Below are 22704 nucleotides of genomic sequence, written 5' to 3'. Positions count from 1 at the left end.
TCACACACACATGTTCACTCAGACTTACACACTTACTCGTGCAGCACCCGCTGCAGGAAGTACTCAATATCGAGCCAGAGGACCAGAAGTGACCTGTGAGCCAAGTGCATGGTGCTCTGTTCTAAACTGATGTGACTATTTTAATAGTTTTAATATCTTAAGAGAAACACAGACTAGGACTAATGACAGGAGGGAAGTGAAGGTAGATCTTTATCTGTGTTCAACAGCTCAGATCTTAAAGCTGAGGGTAAAAGTGAAAGAGGCAGACTTAAAGCAAGAAAAAGCCAAGTTGGCTCTGTTATGGTTTCATTCTATGTGGGATCGGACGGACCCCTGTCTACAGTGATGCTAATGGAAAATCCAGTCCGCCAGGACATGCAGTTCTACTATGTGGTGAGTTGTACGATAATCTCTTATCTGTAAATCATTCAAGAACACTCAATCCTTCATAGTATGGAGACAGATGGACCGAGATCCTTAGTGATCTTAAGCATCTTATTTTCACTGGTGTTTATAGCTGTTCGTTACTTACATTCAAATCATGCTGGTGATTTAAGCAGAGACTCATATTGTTTGTCCAGCAAGGTCACAGTTCACATTCTGAGTTCCATGCTTTGTAATATAAGGATGCCGTGAATACTGCAAAGCGGGTGACCTGCGTTGACCTGTGACTTCAACTTAGTGCCTTTGTAAATTTTATTTGAATCATACACATTCTCCTTTTCCACCTATCACAACAAACGCATTTTTACAATTTCCTTATTACATTTCACACCAGTTAAAACCTGCAATAAAACCCACTGCTGTAGTTGCTGAACTTTAGACCATGACTGACATATCTGACTGTACCTGTATTTTATTGAGGAATGGAGAAATGTTTGAATGTTCAGTGGAGCAGCGGAGACAGATCCTGAGCTTGCTTGTTTTCACCATGAATGGTAGAGACATTAAATAAAGCTGGATAAAATTGCATTTTTTGCAGGATTGGTTGATCTTTTCTACCAATGTTGTCACTCTCAGAGCCATTTGGCTGCTGGTTACTTAACCAAATGATTGCAGTGTGTGTAATGGAATGGTTCTATCTCATTACCACTGTAGTGGGCTACAGTGCTTTGATGGATAAGGATGGGTGAATATCCAAGAGGATAAATCATTTTTTACACAGCAAATAATAACCCAGTATTTGTTGGAATCCAAGAATGTCCCAACTGGAAATTGCCTGGTGCATAGGAAATATTTTAAATGATGAAAACCATATGTTATGAGAAGTGACATAGGAATGGTGAGTTGAGGGGATGTGAAGAGGGTCTAATTGTGAAGTCGTACTGGATCCTTGCTTGACTGTGGTGGACTGTGTTAGGCTGGTGCAGGAAAAGATGAAGACCACGTTTAGCATCTATTGCAGGTCTTTACAGTATGTCTGAGATCCCTGCACTGTTTTTACACCAAAAAAGAATTGATCCCTTACCTAAATGTAATTTTATATATCTTTACATTTTTACCTGTATTTTTCTTGGTTTTGTGCGGATGTTGACCAGATGCAAACAGAACATAAGATCAATTAGCCTAAAGAGTGATGTCAGACACGAAGTAAAAAACTGTCTTTCTCTGTCTCAATTTTTTGCTGTCATACGTCAAGAAAGATGATTCTGAGGTGCATGCTGTAGTTATTAGTACAATTACATGATACCAAACGTCTGTCATTTAGAACTTATACAATACTTACACAATATTGCCCTTTTCTGTTAAATATTGTGTCAGCTCATGTGCGTGTCTATATCGGGCACTATCCTTACGTCTAATGAAGATTGGGTCTTGATTTCCACCAGAACAGCAGCTGCAGACTTGGTGTTCACATTGCCATCAATGTAAAGTGCAGACATTGGAATGAAACATGAAGCATTTCTCTGCTTCTTTCTCTTCTGGGAATTGTACATATTGAGTTATGACTGTAAAACCACAAAGTTAGAAAGCAGCAATCTCTCAAACCTCCTGGTGTGCATAAATCAGACTTAGCAGATGGGACTGCAACCTGAGTCCCACACGAAAATGCCAAAGAAATATTTTCCTAACAAATGTTTTTGCAGTTGCACAAGAGAGGGACGTTTAACTTGTCTGCTTATGTGATGCTACAAACATGGTGACACCAATTAAAGCAAGCAGTACACATTCAAAAGCAGGAACTTTTATATCAGCACTCTGAATTTGCTGACATAGCTCACCTCCTGTCAGATCAGCATATACTACTGGGAGTATGTTGAAGGATTTATCTGCCTTACATAATTGGATTTCTGTATCACAACACCGCTCAATAACTCAAAAACCTACAATGGCAATAGGATTTAAATGTTGCATAATGTTTTAAAGTCACTCTTTAAAAAGCTTCCAAGGTTAGGGGTTAAGGTACATTTCTCATCTGAGTAAAGAAGAAACATTAAGAAAATGTCTTTTCAACTTGACCTGTGGACAATAAGAGAGGGATATATTTTATTTATTTTCGACTTGCCTTGTGGATGGTAAGAAAGGGGTATATTTTATTTATTTTCTACTTGACTTGTGGACAATAAGAGAGGGGTATATTTCCCTTTAGTTGGGGCCAGCATAAAAAGATGCCCTATAACCTCTCACTTCTACACAAACTACACCAAAACGTGTTCTTTTTGTAGACCTCTCACTTTCCTCTAAATAGCGGAATGCAGTAGCCAGGGGAATGAATTACATCAGCCACATCCTCACGCACTTCCATCACCCTAGTTCTTGTTCTTCATCATTTGATGAAGGCTGCAGAGTGTTAGCTGTGCCTACTGCCTACATCTGCAAATGAGAGGATATATTCTCCATAACAATGATTTTAATTGGAGCTAATGCAGAAATGCAGTGAAAGAATTTGTCTGTGTTTTCCCCTTCATTCCTGTGTCTTCAGTTCTGAAGAATGGAATGTGAATGACTGCATCAGAATCCCGGTGCTGGCACTCCAAGCACTGCATCAACTTAATCTTAATCCAAGGGTGGGAATGACCTGGAGTTTACGGCGCTATTTAAGCTAGATATGGCTTCAGTCCCACGCATCTTGACCTCAGGATACAACCGTGGCCAATATGACAGATGTTATGATGAGGAGAGTTTCAACTGCGTGACAGGACAGCTGAGAGGCTCAAAATGCTTCAGACGTCATCGGCCAACTACAGATGTTGTGTAACAATTGCATTAGGAGAGTATTAAGAAAACTCACAATGACTCATGACTTGTGTATAGAAAGCTTTCTCTTTGCTGCAAGTTCTCTCTAAACACTGGAAATGGACTGTTAATTATTAACATGATTTTATTTCAAGCATTTCAAACTACATTTCAAACTACATCTCAAACAGAGCCTTTGCAATGGATAGCTTGTTGTACGAACAAAACCTCCAAAAAATGTGAAATAATTTTTTTTCTTTAGTTTGGCCCACTATACAATAGTAATGTATAATGAAGGATAGATAGAAAGCAAAGCTAACGTGGAAACAGTGCTATGAAATTGCAGTTTCTGTTTGAATGTAGTTGTTGCACAGTTCATCACCTTACACCAAGCAAATTAACACAGTAATACATGAATAAGACCTAGGACTACAAACCCCTTTGGAGAAGTTCATTGTGTATTCACCATAGGCCTGAACCTCTTACTCAAGCCCACTCACGTTTGATGAACTCAGAAACCACTAGGAGATAATTACTTAGGGTCAGGGTTTTAATTTATGTCAGCTCGTGAGAATACAGTTCAGAACTTAATAACACACATCAACAAGATACAACAAGTGACTGCAGTTATAGCGCATACAGTATGACCTGAGACAATTTTGCATCTATGCTATTGGTGAAAATACACAAAGGTATTGGAATGTTTTTCTGAAATTGCACAGAGTAACACTGATCCAAAGAGGTAAAGCCAAATCACAATGGGTCACCTACAAAAGCCAGATATATAAGATATAGTACAAATGTACTATAGAAGTTCCTTTTGGAGCTCTCTCATCGATGTTTCACACTACGTGGTGGACTACATGTCACATGAACTTGGGCTGGCCTTCTGGATGTCAGTGGCACTAGATGTGGTTTGGATAAAGGTCCATGGTGGCTGAGCGGAACGGAAGGGCAGCGATGATGGGTGGGGGATGTCCTGTTTGGAATAACATGGCATCCTCTATGGATGTTTTCATAAGTGGCATTTCCTGTGCCACCCCTCGGGCAGCATAGGGAGGCACTAGGTGATGATGGCAGAAAGAAGGGTCTAAATCACATTTTGGTCATTTCCTGTCATCTGACATGTTTACAGAAGTCATCTTGTACCTATGGTGTTGCTCTCAGGTTGTTCATTTTCTTCAATTTAGAGGTTTTCAAGATCAAATCCTTTCCTCTAAACGTGAAAAAAACAACAAATGACCTGATGCCAAATTTAGTTTATATCATGCAATGCTTTTTATAATAATTAGTCACAGTATTTGGATCAGATAGTGTATTATTCTTTAGCACTTTGGATTTGGCATACATTCCCTATTTTAAAAGTTATGTTGTAACCCTGGGTAGCTTTACGTCTAAAGTAACATTGTTGCTGCCATGGAACCACAATACTGCACCACTTTACACTGTATATGCACTGTATAGATTTACAATTATATTCACAATTATCCATACTGACATCATCTTACCTATTGTATTACTTATGTCATTGTCATAAGAAGGATGTAATAATGTTTCTCTATGCTGTAAAACTGATGTCATTGTATTGTAAGGAGACAGCAATGTATACAGCAATGTTTCACTATGCTGTATAACTTATGAGCTAAGTGTTTTCTGCAATTTAAACCAGATCTTTTGGATGGCCTCTGAAAATCCAAAACTCAAAATCTCCAATATCCATGATCAACATTGAAAATATTACACTCTGTGTTCCTGTGGATGCTCAGAAAAGCAAGCAACTCATTTGTCACTCAATGAAGGCCAATTTTTCACAATCAGTGATTACTAACAGGATTTCCACATTCTTTTGAAGACTGATGTACAAGATTAGTCTTGCACCTGCACATTTTTAACTGCAGGGGGCGATAAAGTCAATGAGCAGTTTTAAACTCTGCATCAGTTTGGATTTGTTCTGTGTTTTTTTTACCTTTGTTGTTGTTGTTAGTTTGTCTTCAAACCAGTTTTTAGTTGCAATCTTTTGTGCATAGTTGTGACTGGTCTTGTTGTATTACCTTCTGTTCTTCATTCATTGTTGCTATGAGTTCTAAAGCACTTTGTGTTTCTATGCCTGTTAAGTTCTAGTTATACTACTACTACTACTACTACTTGCACCATAATAACAATGACATTTGACAATGACAATGACATTTTAGTTTCTCAACTGTCTAGAATTACCTTAACAAATGAAACAATGACATCCTTCTTCACTCTAAGTTATTTAAGCACCTTGAGACATCTTTGTTTGTGAAAGTGTGCTATACAAATAAAATGCATTATTATTATTATTATTTATCATTGGCTTATGCAAAAAAGAGATGCACAACAGGACATTCTGAGAGTGGAAAAGGTTTCATCCATTTCAAATACCTGTGTGAAAACAAAGGGCTTTACTTTGTATTATTATTGGCTGGAAACAAATGTTGAGCTGATGAACTGGGGAAAGAAATGGATGTGTATCCTTTGAGCTGCCTCTCTGGCTCCGGCCACTAATGCCTTACAGCCGTGCACTGCTCATGTTACCGCTTAGATCCAGTCATGAGGTCGCTACAGCGTGTGTCTGTTGGATTCATGAGGTTGATTGGCTGTGAATGTGTTCATATTTAGCATATATTTGAGGTGGATTGTTGAAAATTACGACCCTTCTGTATATAAAGTTATTAACGATTCCCAATCAAACATGAAAGTGCTTTACAGATGAATACCTCAGACATCTACCCATTCACACAGCGATGGCGGAGACTTCTATTTAAGTTGCCAACCTGCAGCAGTTGGGGCTTCAGTGTCTTCATCAAGGACACTTTGACACTTGGTGAGGAGGAGTCGGGATGGAACTAGCAACCTTCAGTTTGCTGAATGACTCCTCTACCTCCTGAACCTCTAAACATGTTAGGTGTTGTTTCAACCAGGCTGATAGTTGATCCTCTTTGATATGTTACTACCCACATTATTGCCCTCTCCACATCTTGTAGATCATCACCTGTGATGTGTGGGCTTGTGAGCGTGTGCACATCCAGGAAGTATGTCCTTGTACAAAACGTTGCTGTTAAAACTTTAAAAGTACACATGCTGACTATATCTCCATCCTGTCTTACTGATCCTGTCTCAACGATCCTGCTTTGATCATACATGTCCAGGTCATAAGATCATCCAAGCCATCAAAGCTGCTCTCCTATGGGCAAAACAGGATGAGTGTGACCTGGTCACAGGGCCAGAGGTTAGAAGAATGAAGTTGAAGAGCTCTACATCCCTTGTTCACGGTCAGGATGTAAGAGAACACCTCATCTTTTGGGGTGGGGGGTGTATCATATTAACACTTACTTTGATTTCGTTTATGAGTTGCAGTGTTTCTGAACAGAACACTCATCTTACCCGTTGTGATTGTCAGTTCATGGCGATAACATCACACCATGTGTTCATTCAATTCATTCATTGAATAACTGCAACAAAACATTGTATTTGTTTGAAATGACTATGAAGCTGGCAAAATGAAGTGACCAAAGAAAGAAACAGAAAGACTCCTGGCCATCCATGGTTAGCAGTGTTGCCAGTCCCAAACTCATATTTCCTTCAACACTTCCTTCACCCACTAGGCCCCCGCAGTCTGTGGAAAATTGGTTGGGCAGGTTAACGTGATAATGGATGAGCCATGAAAATAGATGCCCGGGGTCCTCAGTGACTGGTAGTAAATGCCACTGCTCAGTAGTTGGAGTGCTTGTTTGTCTTGATGAAATGAAGAAGGCTGGAGAAAGAGAGAGAGAGAGAGAGGGGGGGGGGGGATGGAAGGCACTCTAAATGTCTGTGCAGACGTCTCTGGTATTTCTGGTATGCGTAGTCCATTCCAATACATTTGTGTCCAGGGCTCAGAGATATAATAAGCCTAATCCAGATGTACTATATGCATAGTTTACACTTAGTTTGAACTTAAAGCTCTGGAGTCAAGATAGAGTCTCTCTTTGGGCAACCTGCATGTGTATGAAACTACAATAGGTTAGCATAGAAAGCCTGATAGTAATCTTCTCAAGCTGCCAGTTAATGAGGAATCGTCCGCACTAACTGAACTAATGAGATCATTAGATGAGCAAGAACGAAGGCCCAATCAAAAGCTTAGGGCATTTAGGCATGATGCAATTCATCCGGGAGAGTGGCTGAACTGTAGCTCTATATCTGTCTCTAACTCACACACACACATACACACACACACGTGCATGGCATGCTTACAAGTGCATATGTTAACATGAACAGACAAAGAGCTGAAATGGCTGTTTTTAAAATGTTATGAATTCAGTTGGGTCTCTGAACATCAGCAGAGCAGCAGAAGTGAAGGTGTATCTACTGCTACTGTTGCTGTTGTGTATTTAGCAGTGTATTTCTATTGCTGAGCAGGGCTTGAGCTCAATCCCATGGCATTTGGTGGAACAGGAAGCCAGAACTGGAATTTTCCATTCATTCTCTGTCTCTCTCCTCGGTTGCACAACACATCAGACCTACATGTGAATGTGCAACACACTCCTATTAAGACCATAAGACCTTGACATCAGGGTTACAGTTATCATCCATGGGCATTTGACACAGAACAGACTGACATTACTGCATAATCCACAGTCACATAGTGACCGGTACATTGCTCAAATGCATTCCCCCTTTGAATGGCATCTCAAAGAATAACAATGCCCTTCCAGATCATTATCACAGCCCATGTGGAGTGCTGACAAAAGAAACTACTCCTACCAGATGCATGATGGGAGGTTGGGAGGGGGTAAAAAAAACATATACCCATATACCCAGGCTGTTTATATTTAGGAGTGTGTGTGTGGGCGTTTGTGTGTGTGTTGAAGGGAGTATCCATTTTTCTCTCTGTGTGCGTGTATTGTACTGCCATGGACTCCAGTCGCGAGGCACAGGGAGAGGTTCTCAGGATGAGTGGAGCTCTTGTTAAAATGAGCCGCCGTGTCTGGTGCTCCCTCCCTCCCTCCCTCCCTCACACTCATCTCCTCCCCTTCTGTTTGTCTCTCCTCCTCCTCCTCCTCCTCCTCCTCCTCCTCCTCCTCCTCCTCCTCTGCTCTCATCCCATCCCCAGCAATCTGGCTGTGTTTACAAAGTTACATCTTGGCAGTAGAATAGCCTCAGTCTGTATACCGTCAGGGCAGGGGCGGCAGATTAAAAGAGCTGATCTATCTCTGACTGTGGTGTGTTTGCCCTGTTGAATGCCACTTGCCTGGCTTTCTTCTTTCACATGCCGACACTCTTGGAGCTAGTTCTTGTTTTTGCCTCTGTTGTGTGTGACTGTGATCGTCCGTGACCGGCCCCAGACATCAGGTACAGTGTGGACATGTATTTCTGTCTTTCATTGTCTCTATTTTCTACTGTCATCATGCTGAAATGGCGTTTCATTGTTGGAGCATACTTGTTTGAGTTGAATGGAGGTATATGCAAATGGAAGATTTGTTGCTGTATTGACATTTTCATCTTTACTCGAAATTTGAACTCTGCAATGGAGTTGATAAATAGAGCATAGATATCAGTACTGTAAGTATTCATCCATCAGTATGCTCACCTGCAAGTTTTTTTTTAAGCCTATTAACTTTTGTGCCTAGTCAGAATGAATAACAGTTACTTTGCTTCGCGGTGTATTTATGGCCATCAGGCTATATCCGGTAAAACACATGATTCCGATTCCTCACAGTGTTTACACTGTTTGCCTTTGCCATGAGTAAAGCAGAGAAGTGCAGGAGGGCTGAACTAAAAAGAGCCATTGTGCTCCACATCTAACAATCCTTGAAAGTCAACTCATCTCTCTTCTTGGAATGAATGAATGCACGTCAGACTTTGTAGAGGTGAAGGAGGAGACTTATGTCTTTTGATGCTAGTGTGTGTGTGTGTGTGTGTGTGTGTGTGTGTGTGTGAGAGAGAGAGAGAGAGAGAGAGAGAGAGAGAGAGAGAAAAAGTGTGTCTGTATGTGACATGTTAGATTTCCATTGCTGCTTCAAGTGACTTTCTGACTTTCTTACTTTACTTTAAACCATAAAATTTGCATTTTTATACTCAATTTTCATTTACAACCTTTTACATGGTGGTTTTCTTTGCCCATTTATGGTGGTCAAATAAGTGCCTTATGTAGCTTTTTGGAGACTTTGTAGTCAATTTCCTGGCAGGCCACAAAGAATTCGGCTTTTGTCCTTTCTCAACAAGTATTGACAGCGGAGATCAGCTCAGATTCTTTCACTTAACATTTCATAGCAAATACACTTTTCTGTTTAAGGTTTGAAGTATGCAGTAGATCAAATGTTTAGTTTGTGGGCACTCCAAGTACAGTCTTCATATTCCATTTCTCTCTGAAGACATAAATGTGTATGAATGGATTGGCTCTGTTGTCCTTTGAGTGAAATGGGTTTGGCAAGTCTGATATTATAGCACCCACTCAGGGCAGTCCTTTTTCCCCGATGTATCTGGTAGCCATCACACTGTTAGTACACAGTCACTAATATCAGTGTTCACATCAGAGACACGATGCCAGTTTTCCGAACTGCAATAAGGTAGCAAATATGCTTTATGCAACACAAACATCCAGGAGCAAATTCATTGCTAGAATCATGCTGATCTTCTTTTCAAACCCTATTATTAAACAGGGTTTAAAAAAGGCCTCCGTGTGAATCCTGCTTCTAATTTTAGTTTGCCTCATTTGCTTGTGTTTCTGACATATCTGAAGGAAGTAAGCCAGGAAGCTGTCGTGTTTATCTACATTTTTTGTAGTCACATGTAGGAGGCTAGCATGTGAATACAGAAGTTTAAGCCTGCAGTAGACTGCCATCAAAGAGAAGGCTTTGAAGGCTCCAGGGTTAAGCACCAAATAGTTTCATCTTCCATGTACAAATATCTGCTTATTGGTGCAGTGTAGACCCCAGAGTGCCTTTTGAGAGTGTAAAATGAACATTCTTCAACCGGGGTCCAGGAAGGTACTGCAGGGGGTCTGACCATTTATTTCATTTACCTAAGCTTCTCAAGCTACTACATTTTGTGTCCCTCCCTAATTGAATACAGACTGATGGCTAACTGTAAGGGAGAAAATTTGTCAATATGAAACAGAATAAATTGAAATGAGTTGTGTGCTACAGATTATGTGTAATTCTGTTCAAACATGTGTAGGGGAGTGTGTGTGTGTGTGTGACTGACACTTAGTTCCATAAAAAAATATATGAATATCAGGCCTAAATTTGGGTCGGCGAGGGTGGGGGTCCCCGGCTCAGTGTCTCTCTCAAGGGGTCCTTGGGCTGTAAAAGGGTTGAAGACCACTGTTCTAAAGCGTTACCAATGCCCAGTGGAATGGTGAAAACATTATAAAATGACTTGTTTGCACTAAAAATGGATATGGATATTTGGACATGGATAATGTCTCCATTTGGACTGTTGGGTATAGGATAGGATATATACAATATAAACATCAAAGACCAAATTATGCTGTTTGAAATAAACATAGCACAAAAAGTAAAGAAATTTGTGTTTGGTAGATTATTTATCTGTTGTAACAATGGTTCTTGGCAATAAATCTTATACCGTTGGAAAGCCTGTTTATTTACCTTTTAAATGGTGCCACATTTGTAAGGAACATGCATTTGTGGGATGAGCAGCACAGCTGAGTATGTGGGTTGCACCCATGAAAAATGTGCCAAATCTTCTCTGCCACTACTAAACAGCTTATTGGAAATTTGTGTTTGGTAGATTATTTCTTTGTTGTAACAATGCTTCTTGGCAATACATCTTATATCGTTGGAAAGCCTGTTTAGTTCCCTTTTAAATGGTGCCACATTTGTAAGGAACATGCATTTGTGGGATGAGCAGCACAGCTGAGTATGTGGGTTGCACCCATAAAAAATGTGCCAAATCTTCTCTGCCACTGCTAAACAGCTTATTGGAAATTTGTGTTTGGTAGATTATTTCTTTGTTGTAACAATGCTTCTCGGCAATAAATCTTATACCGTTAAAAAAGCCTGTTTATTTCTCTTTTAAAAGATGCCACATTTGTAAGGAACGTGCATTTGGGAGATGGGCAGCAGAGCTGAGTATGTGGGTTGTGCCCATGAAAAATTTGCCAAAATTGCTAAATGCTGATTGCTAAACAGTTTATTCTTATGTTGGTATTCACTCTTGTTTTGAGTTGTTTGGTGGATTGCTTGATTGAACTCTCGATCAGTAACAAGGAACAAACAAGACATATTTGCAATTTTACACTTTATTCATTTAATACACCCTCAGGAACAGGGGCGGCCCTAGCACATTTGGAGCTCCAGGCGAGCTTCACTCCTGCCCCCCCCCCCCCCCCCCCCCCCCCAAATAATAATAATTTTTGTTCCCACGAAAACAGAATTGCAACTTTCAAACGCTATTTTGCCTTGTAAGGCTGCATTTCTTTCATATAAACACAACAACGATCGCAGCAAATAGACTGTCCCAACACAGAACAACGACATGCAATAAGAACAGTAAGGAACATTGTTAGGGAACATCATTAGTGCATCACACATAGAAAAGTATGCGCCCTCTGCACGGCATTATGTGGCGACTATGTCGTCACGTTACAGTATGTGTAATCATTGTAGCTATTATGTAGTAATTAAGCATTTTGATGTTTTTGGACAGCCTGACATACTTTTTTTATTCCGAGATAGCTCTTGATTAGTTCAATCATGTCTAATTAAACTGGCTAGCTCGCTCCACCGAAACTAACGTTGTTATGATTACTTACATTTGTATTTCATGACACATCGAAAATGACGCAAATTGCGGTAGCTACAGCTGAACTTAAACTGATGTTTAGACTGAATGGCAATAACAAGGAACGTCACAAGTCACTGGCTAGCGTTACAAAACTTGGATTTTTACCAGTATTCCTCACTTGTTGACAAGTTGCCGTGTTTGTCTTCCTTAACGGGTGTGCTATGCAACGAGGAAGGTATTTGTTGCACTGGCTATTGGCTTTATATGTGCGCCCCTATTTTAATCATTTATTTTTTGTATAATGTAGAATGCATGGACATATAATTTTTAAAATATACCCGCCTCTGTAAAATCCTTAAAAAACTATGTGACAGGGAGTAGGAAAACCTACTTCTTCCTTTTGTCTTAAATTGCGCCCCAGATGGCTTTTGCCTCGTTATTATTTTGTTCAGCTTTAAAGTTTTTGAACACACACACACTAACGAAACGCCTCGCTGTGCTAGCATGTTCTGACAACACCAAGGAGGCACGTACCCCCTTCCGTTTTCGGCTCATTTTACCCTAATGTTAGATGATTTTTTTATTGGCAAGATATTGTTTGAAAATATAGAAGGGGGTGCTGCCCAGGGCGCAGGTTTTGGCGCCCCCCTCTGAGTGCCTAGTCGACCGCCTATACCATAGACATGTATACATGTCTATGGCCTATACCGCCTGGAGGAAAGGCCGCCCCTGCTCAGGAACCTCAGGAGTGGGTGGAAGATCCATAAGCAGCCACAACAGTCTGGCACCACCTCCTCATGCTGGTCACCAACTTGGTCACACATTGCTGTGGGATGGAATTCCATTCCTCAACCAAGAGTCGTTGCAGATCAGCCTTCGTGGTTGTGTTGGTCACTCACACGTACAGCACGGCCAAGCTGATACCAAAAGTGTTCAATTGGGTTGAGGTCTTGACTCATGGCAGGCCATTCCATTCTCTCCCTGATGGTGTATTAAATGAATAAAGTGTAACATTGCCAATATTTCTTGTTTGTTCCCTGTTACTGATCAAGAGTTCAATTATGCAATCCAACAAACAACTCAAAACAAGAGTGAATACCACCAGGAGAATAGGAGAATTTTAGGGTGCAACCCACATACTCAGCTGTGCTGCTCATACCACAAATGCATGTTCCTTCAAATGTGGCACCATTTAAAAGGGAACTAAGCAGGCTTTCTAACGGTATGAGATGTATTGCCGAGAAGCATTGTTACAACAAAGAAATAATCTACCAAACAGGAGAATAGGAGAATTTTGGCACATTTTTCAAGGGCACAACCCACATACTCAGCTGTGCTGCTCATCCCACAAATGCATCTTCCTTACAAATATGGCACCATTTAAAAGGGAACTAAACACAAATTTCCTTACTTTTTCTGCTATGTTTATATAGAAAACACTGTATGCTGTAAATGTCCCAAATCTGCTTGAGTTCTATTGCAGTGTAATACTGAAGCATCACCAGATATCTGCATGCGTGTTAAAAAATGTCAAAGAATGACAAGGAAATGGATTGATCATATCATCACGAGATGATAGCTACCTTTTAGAGTCTGTAAGACTTTCAGCATAGAGTTAGAACTCAAGATCTTAAGGGCACAGTAGTAACGTGCTAAGTGGGATATGTTTTCAAACTCTGACCTTTTCTCTAAATGAAATTAAGAAGGCTACTCTCTAACACACAGGGCCATTAAAGGGGTGAGGTGTGGGTTGGTGGGACACACTAGGGCCAAAGCAGGGGAGTTCTTCATTTGGATCCTGAACCACAGCTCCCCTCCTCACCCCTAGACATCCAGAAAGGAGGCGCACATAGTAGTACAATGGACAGTAATGGTATGCCAATGGGTGCTTCTTTTACTTCTAGGGTGACATCCTCTTTGTCATAGATGAACCTTTACAAATGCTGAAAGTCAAATCAAAGAAATGGGTGCCACACAGCAGGTTCAGCCTTGAGTCAGGACAGATAGATTCACAGCTTTGACCAGCAGAGACCACATGACACATTATCTATTACACATCTGCAAATACACATTATCACACATACAGTATGTACACATAACACATTACACATTACTGCTACTCACAATCCTCTAGCTATCCATTCAGTGATTGCAGTCAAAACATTTCCGGTGTTTATTCACACCCCTGGCTCTGCAAATGGGAAACAAACATAGTGACTCAGATCAAGCCTGAAAACATTTCCAGCCAATCCACACACAGGAGCACAGACGGGAGGGGTGTCATTTTATTGGCTGTCGAGATCAGATGCCAACAACCTTTCAGCAGAATCAAACTGACTCACTCTACCACCCTTAACTATTCAACACCGTGCAGTCATTCTACCAAACCCCGCTTTACTCCTTTGACTTGCCTTCCATGACTATCTGAAAGGACCAAGGAGAGTTGTTGAAACCATAAACATTCTACATCCATCTCTCAGCTGTGATACCCCACCCCCACAAATAGAAGAGCTTTTCAGTCCCTTGCTAAGCCTTCTCTCCTTGCTGCATTCTTGCGCTCTGTATTTAAGTCTCCCATCTTCTGCTTTTCATTTGATACACCAAACCACAGCCTCCTCCACAAAAGAAAAGTGGCTTGTGATTGATATAAAACAAAAGTGCAAAGGCAAAGGAAATAAAGGAGAGAACTGAGATCCCACAATAAACAATGCACAGTGAATCCTCCTTTCAGTCCAGATGTGGTATCATAGTCTCCTTCCACACACACACACACACACACACACAGAGAGAGAGAGAGAGAAAGGGAGCAAAATATTATTATTGCGAGTAGTTTTGTGTGGACTTAATGGACTAAAAGAGGAAATGAATGTGCCATGCCTGAGGTCTAGAAGAATAATATCTTCTAGCAGCATCTACATTTTATCATTATAATTTAATCTAATATTTTACCATATTTAATCCACAACTCTTCATGCAATTTACTAAACAGTAATCAGATTTAAATTCTTCTTGTTGAAGGAAAAAGAAAAGAAATTTAAAAGGCACTGGGCTCTGTAAAGTGCCTTGAGACAATTGTATTGTTTTGGCGCTATATAAATTGAATTTAAATCTGATTACTGTTTATTGAATTGAATTGAATGAAGAATCTGTTTCTGTCTCTACTGGACATGGTCTTTGCCTCTCATATAATCATGCATAATAGTATAAGGATAAATATCTGAGTACTTCACAAATGCTGTTTCGTTCTCAGGGTGACCACACGTGGACCACCATGTTGGGTCAGAGTGTGAAGCTGCAGCCGGTGCCTATCCAGAGTCTGTCGGAGCTGGAGAGGGCTCGTCTACAGGAGGTGGCCCTCTACCATCTGGAGGAGCGAGACCTCGACTTCAAGATCACCATTCCCAGAGGTTAGACATGAAAGTCTACAGTCACGCATACCCGGCTTGAAAACTATATTGGTTCTAGTGGCCGTGATTACACAGATCCCTTGAGGTCCTTAGAATGAATCCTAAAATAAGACTGACATTCTATTTGTTTAGAGTCAGATTCCATCTGAATTACTGTGACTGTCACAGGAGCAGGACAGCTCAACACTATGTACCCTGACAACCTCAGGGGGGCAATCCATGACTTGAATTACAGTTGCAAACATTGCATCAGGACTCAGTCTGCTTAAAAAGGCTGAATGGAAATTCTGATATTTTTGTTGGTCTGGCTTTTTATGTTTTCCATCTGAAAAATTGATAAGCCAAAGTTATGAATGCTAAAATGGTTCAATTCTTCTCCCACAGTCTATACAAAAACACATCTTCTGTGAGCAGTTGAATGTCCAATGTTGCCTTTGTCCAATATTGCACCATTTTGTAATTGTTAAAGCTTGTTCACCAGGTGTGATTTTGGTACTCTGATGAAATATGGTGAGAAGAGTCTTAAGAAAGCTCAGCTGGGTGCAAGGACACTCAGCACCTGTATCTCAATGCGACAATCTCTGTGCCTGTAGTCGATTATGGAAGGGAGGTGATCTCCTCTGAGTGCCCTCTCCAGCACCACATGGTAGGGCAGTCCACTACAGGCACCGAACGGGGTGCTACGTCAGAGACCGGAAGAAGAGCTCACAGGACTGCTCTGGCATTGAAGTTATGTACTGAGAGCTGAGGACACATTACAGCCATCAGTAGAGCTATCAACAAATACATTTAACATTTAAAAGGAGGAAATGGAGAGAGAACCACAATGCCCAAGTTATGACAAGCACGTCTCATATAGCACAGTAGCTGAGCCCATGATAATATCCCTGACTATGGCCTCTGCTGCTGTGCAGATAAAAACACCAGTTACTGGTGTCTGTCTGTTGCCACTGCGATGGAAACACATCGTGCCAAAGGCGTTGGCCAAGATGACTCTGTCCTGAGTGCATATGTCGTGAATCAAAAATTAGAGTTTGACTTCATGCCATTACAGTTTTTTTTCAATAATTTTAACTCTTGTATCAATACCATGAACACTTTTCCCAAACACTTGACACAGTGAGCCTTACAGACACACACCTCCGCATATCGGTTAACCTTTCATGCAAAATGCACTACATCCACCAAATCACAACTCATGCTGCTGTAACTTTGGCACATGTTCTCTCTCAGAGTACAATGACTTAAAAAACACTAACATCGTGAAACATTGCCAATTGCATACATAAAATGTTGCTGTGTCCTCCAGTTTGGCATAGATTAGTGGTGCATTGAAAAAAGAGAAAAAACACACACAAACAAACACTTCTTTGGACTACAGTAATAAAGTTTTGTGATATTACAGTAAACAAATAATTCTAAAATGCTGCAATATGTTTCATTACAGCCATATGCTCAAATTGCACATGTTACTGCACTATATAGGCTTACTACATTACAACAAAAAGGCATGAATATGCTATGTATTTACTGCAGTATTTCCAATGCAGTAAATTACATACATCAACACAAGATACTGTCTACCAAAGTACTGCAATACCACTAGAAGTCTGCTGTAGCCCTACAGTAATGCTGATCCATTCTGTTCTCTGCATTTGGTGTCCACCTTTTACATGTTTGAACTTCGCAATTATGGTAACATTCTCCTCTGCATTGCATCTTGGAAATACGTCAATTCAAGTCAAGTATCTGACGACAGTGTTCATATGTCGGTTTGCCTCTCACAATACAGTTTTTTCCTATCGTTTTAGGTCATGTACCCATACCATGGTCACTTTTCCCTATCACTTAACACAGTGGGCTTTAGAGACACACAACTCTGCATATCTGTTAACCTTTGGTGCAAAATGCACTACAACAACCACACCACAACCAATGCTGCCATAACTTAACACATGTTACCTCTCAGAACACAATGACCTAAAAAACACTAACATCTTGAAGCATTGCCAATTGCATATATACAATGTTGCTGTGTCCTCCAGTTTGGCATTGATTTCCTGTAGTGTTGCATTGAAAAAAGAAAAAAAACACAGACAAACTCTTCTTTGGACTACAGTAATAAAGTTTGTAATATGACAGTAAACAAATAATTCTAAAATGCTGAAATATGTCAATCCAAGCCAAGAATCTGCTGACAGTGTTCATATGTCGGTTTCCCTCACAATAGATGTCACAATTGACAAGTGTTGTACATTTACTTTACTGTAATTGCAAATACAGTAAATTAGTGTTTTATCAGAAACCTAAAATAAGATTTTTTTGGGGGGAAATTATGTAATAATGTATTTGATCAAGAAACAAATCACAAACACAACAGATTTTCGTCAACATCGAAACATATGGTTTCTCTTGCCATTCATCGTGGATAAAATCTTTGTGCATGCCTTATCCAGGCCTGGATGTCTCCGGGGGCTATGTCCATACACCCAGCAGCCATTGCCTCTAAAAGTGACATCTGGTCCTGTGGGCGTTGGTCATAGACCTTCCATCTCCATGCGGAGAAAAAATCTCAATGGGGTTGAGGGAAGGAGAGTACGGCAGCAGGAATAGGGACACCATCCTAGTGACTTGGCGGGAGTTGTGAAAGGCCACAATATCCTATACAATCACTAAAGTTGCTAAATTCTGCCTGTCTAGCTGCATTTCAAATAAGGAATTCCATGCCAACTCACCAAGAACTATGGTGCACAGGAAAACAAAAATAATAATAGTTGAAATAAAATAAATAAACTATCTGCTAAAATAAGAATAATTTTTCTTATTCAAACATATAACCTCATGTGTCTGTCCAAATGCAGCAGCTTTCCATCTACAGTGATCTAAATTACTGATAAGTTAGGTTTTGAACTGAAAGTTAACTGTTTTGAACAGAGTATCTAAACATTGGTAAAATATGCTGTAGTTGCACAGCGTTTTGCCGGGAGTGAACATTGACTGGGACAGGTATCCATGAATATTGGCAGAAGGTGTCATTGACAGCATTTGTATCATAGGGGCAAGTATCCACAGTTTGGTTCACATGGTCTCCTGGTATGCTCAATGTGTTCAGTGTTTTGGTAATGTGAACATGGTTTAGGTAAATTGACTACAGATTTTTCCTATCGTTTTAGGCAATTTACCTAAACCATGTTCACATTCCCTAAACACTTCACACAGTGAGCATACCAGTAGACCATGTGAACCAAACTGTGGTTACTTGCCCCTATGCTTAGATACAAATGCTGGCAATGGCGCCTTCTTCCAAATTTCATGGATACCTGTCCCAGTCAATGTTCACTACCGGCAAAACGCTGTGGAACTACAGCATATTTTACCAATGTTTAGATACTCTGTTCAAAACAGTTAACTTTCTGTTCAAAACCTAACTTATCAGTAATTTAGATCACTGTAGATGGAAAGATGCTGCATTTGGACAGACAAAGGAAGTTATATGTTTGAATAAGAAAAATTATTTAGTTTATAGTTTATTTATTTTATTTTACAGTAATTATTTAGATTTTTGTTCCCCCTGTGTGCCATAGTTCTTGGTGAATTGGCATGGAATTACTTTTTTTTACGTAAAAGCAACACTACATACAATGATCTGTACAAAAAACAGAGGATAAGTTTTGCAATGCAAAACACCTGGTTGATTTCAGCTAAAGACCTACCCAGGTGTTTTTTAATTTGTGCCTCGTTGCCACATATACAAAAGGGGCCATCTTTGGCATTTGCTTTGGACTTCTTTACGTAGTTGGTATAGGAAAATGGATGCAGCAAGAGCAAGAGGCAGTGGCAGAGGCAGAGGCAGAGGCAGAGGCAGAGGCAGAGGCAGAGGCAGAGGCAGAGGCAGAGGCAGAGGCAGAGGCAGAGGCAGAGGCAGAGGCAGAGGCAGAGGCAGATGCGGAGGCGGAGGCGGAGGCGAAGGCGAAGGCGAAGGCAGAGGCGGAGGCGGAGGTGGAGGTGGAGGTGGAGGTGGAGGTGGAGGTGAAGGTGGAGGTGAAGGTGGAGTAGGAGGAAGAGGAAGAGGGAGAGGAAGAGGAAGAGGAAGAGGAGCAGCAGCAAGGACAGTTGTATCTGATGAAATCAGAGCAACTGTCATCGACCATGTAATACTGTAAATCATAGTTTCTGTTTTGTGTTTGCACTGTGACTACTGTAAATCTCCAAAAAGTAAAGCACAGTGAAAAAAACTGTTGTGTTTGTGATTTGTTTCTGGATCATATATTACGTACTTACTGTATGTAATTTGCATTACAAAAACTGAAAATTGTTATTCTCAGTTTCTCATAAAACACTTATTTACTGTATTTACAATTGCAGTACATTTACCACACTCAATTGTGACATCTTTTGTGGGAGGTAAACCGACATATGAACACTGTCAGCAGATACTTGCCTTTGATTGTCATACTGTAATATTACAAACTGTATTACTGTAGTCCAAAGAAGTGATTGTCTGTGTTTTTTCAATTTTTTTCAATGCAACACTACAGGAAATATATGCCAAACTGGAGGACACAGCAACATTTTATATGCAATTGGCAATGCTTCAAGATAGTGTTTTTTAGGTCATTGTGTTCTGAGAGGAAACATGTGTTAAGTTATGGCAGCATTTGTTGTGGTGTGGTTGTTGTAGTGCATTTTGCACCAAAGGTTGAAAGATATGCAGAGGTGTGTGTCTCTAAAGCCCACTGTGTTAAGTGATAGGGAAAAGTGACCATGGTATGGGTACGTAACCGAAAACGATAGGAAAAAACTGTAAAACGATAGGGAAAAAACTGTAAACGTCACAATTGAGTGTGGCAAATTTACTGTTACTGTAATGCATTCTTCAATCACTGTATTTCACTGATAGCCTATGACTTACATATAGAGCAGTACTGTAATAGTGGAAACACTCACTTACAGTAGTTTGTTTGTCCAAACACAGCATCTTTCCATCTACAGTGATCTTAATTACTGTAAGTTAGGTTTTGAACTGAAAGTTAACTGTTTTAAACAGAGTATCTAAACATTGGCAAAAAATGCTGTAGTTGAGCAGCGTTTTGCTGGTAGTGAACATTGACTGGGACAGGTATCCATGAATTTTGGAAGAAGGTGTCATTGACGGCATTTGTATCTAAGCATAGGGGCAAGTATTCACAGTTTGGTTCACATGGTCTACTGGTATGCTTGATGTGTTCAGTGTTTTGGGAATGTGTACATGGTATTGGTACAAGAGTTACAGTAAAATGATTGGAAACAACTTTAACCTTGAAAGGGTATCTAAAGAAGAAGTAGATAACATCATCGAATCATTCAAACCCAAAGAGTCAAAGGACGTCTTTGAAATGGACTCTGCCATGGTTAAAGACCTTTGCCTGTTGTTAAAAAAGCCTACTACCCATATTGCTAACCTGTCATTCTCTCAAGAACATGGGTGTTTTCCAGAACACTGGAAACCTGCAGTTGCAGTTCCTGTCTTAAAAAATGGTGATCCTCACTCAGCAGCCAATTACAGACCTAGTAGTATACTTCCCATAATGTCCAAAGTTTTGAAAAAAATAGCAGTAGAGCAACTAATGTATCATCTTATCTCTAATCAGCTTTTACACCCCATGCCGCATGGTTTTAGATCAAATCACTCCACCGAGACTGCAACAGTCTATTTTATTGAAAGGGTCAAGTCTCTTATGGATAGAGGAGGAGTTGTGGGTGCAGTATTTCTAGATCTCCGGAAAGTGTTTGACACGGTCAACCACAACATTATTCGGTCTAAGTTTGATCAGTTTAACTTTTCTTCTTCTGCATCCAACTGGTTCAAATCATACTTATCAACTCGAACTCAGTGTGTTAAAATAAACAATGTATTATCCGACTTAAAAATTCTGTCTACAGGTGTTCCCCAAGGTTCAATCCTGGGTCCACTTCTTTTCAGTCTTTATACAGTATTAACGGATATTTACCATACGTATGCCAAGACTTTGAAGTTCTGATGTACGCAGACGACATTGTGATCTTTGGGTGGGGTAAGAATAACGTATAGGTCCCTGCAAGGCTTACAAAGGTCATGTTTGATGTGTCTGACTGGTTAAACAAATGTTGTCTTTAGCTTAACAATTCCAAAACCATTGCTATGTTTTTTTTTTAAAACCAGCAAGTCTCACACTGAACCCAATGTGTTTATTTCTGATCAAAGAATCAAGATTATGAAGGAATACAAATATCTTGGTATCTTGGTTGATAATCACCTTACTTTTACAAAACATGTAAAAGAAATATGCAAACATTTTAAATTCTACTTGGCCAACTTTAGGCATCTTAGAAATAACATGTCCACCTAGGCTGCTTAAATGTACATGTTCTCGCTGATTTTATCTCACATTAACTACTGCTTACCCACCTGGTCAACTGCTAACTCCACTACCCTTAAACCAGTCATGTCTCTTTACAAACAGGCTCTCAAAATACTCGACAAAAAACCTAAATCGCACCATCACTGTTCAGTCCTCCATAAGTACAGACTTTTAAGTTGGGACAACCTGATCACGTTTAAGAACTGCTGCTTAATGTTCAAAACCTTTAACCTGCCCCCCCACCACTACCACTATGCAGCCTAGTGCTACTCGAGGGGCTGTGATATTCCTTTGAAAAAAGGTTAATGCCTGTTTTAGGTTTGTTCAGCCTTTTCCCCTCTGGCAGAGGAACTTACAATGGAAACTAGCCTTTTTGCTATAATTGGGTGCATTTACATTTTAAGATTCATGAATGTACACTGTCCCTCTTGATCAAATAAAAAAAGAAATGATTGATTGACTGATTGGAAAAAACTGTAACTGTTTAAGACCCTGTCGCTTATGGGCCATTCTACAGAATTCGTGTAATATGCAGTCCCTCAACAATAAAAACTATTTACAAAACAATTAGGTATTTAGGCATAGATATTTACTAAGAAAATGTTATTGTCTATATAAACCCAATGCATTAAAGGAGATAGTGATAAGCTAAATATATATAAAATCATCATTTATAGGGTACTTTCTATTGGGAAGTAGCTGTCCCCAACCCTGACATCTAAATTTCAATGCCTGTAAATAACACTTTTCATTTTTAGATTTTTTTCAATGATCTAATTTCAAAGATCTTTATGATTTGTTTTAAACAGAACTTGGAATATGTAAGGGATAATGTGTTGTCCGGAGGTCATTCTACAAAAATAATTCCCGACGGGGCGAACAACACCCCGACGGACAATACATTATCCCGCTTATTATACGGGTACTTGCCAAAAACGATAGAAGACATTCCTCCAACATACCTATTTTTAATGATGTAGGTGCCGTTT

The 22704-nt window shown here is 40.0% G+C and overlaps 1 protein-coding gene across 1 annotated transcript in view; it reads left to right on the top strand.

Moving 5' to 3' along the window:
• Positions 1-300: 300 nt before the first annotated feature.
• The window catches only part of arhgap36 (Rho GTPase activating protein 36), a gene marked incomplete at both ends in the record, with an annotated part of 49306 nt that continues 26902 nt past the window's right edge, over positions 301-22704 (top strand). Inside the window, 2 exons of the mRNA XM_080839807.1 lie at positions 301-393; positions 15179-15335. Coding sequence (XP_080695933.1) covers positions 301-393; positions 15179-15335 — 250 coding nt within the window. The remainder of the gene's footprint in view (positions 394-15178; positions 15336-22704) is intronic.

This window comes from Sprattus sprattus (assembly GCF_963457725.1).
Source record: "Sprattus sprattus genome assembly, chromosome: 5".
Taxonomy (NCBI): domain Eukaryota; kingdom Metazoa; phylum Chordata; class Actinopteri; order Clupeiformes; family Clupeidae; genus Sprattus; species Sprattus sprattus.
Note: the sequence above shows the minus strand (reverse complement) of the source record. Positions and strands in the feature narration are given on the sequence as shown.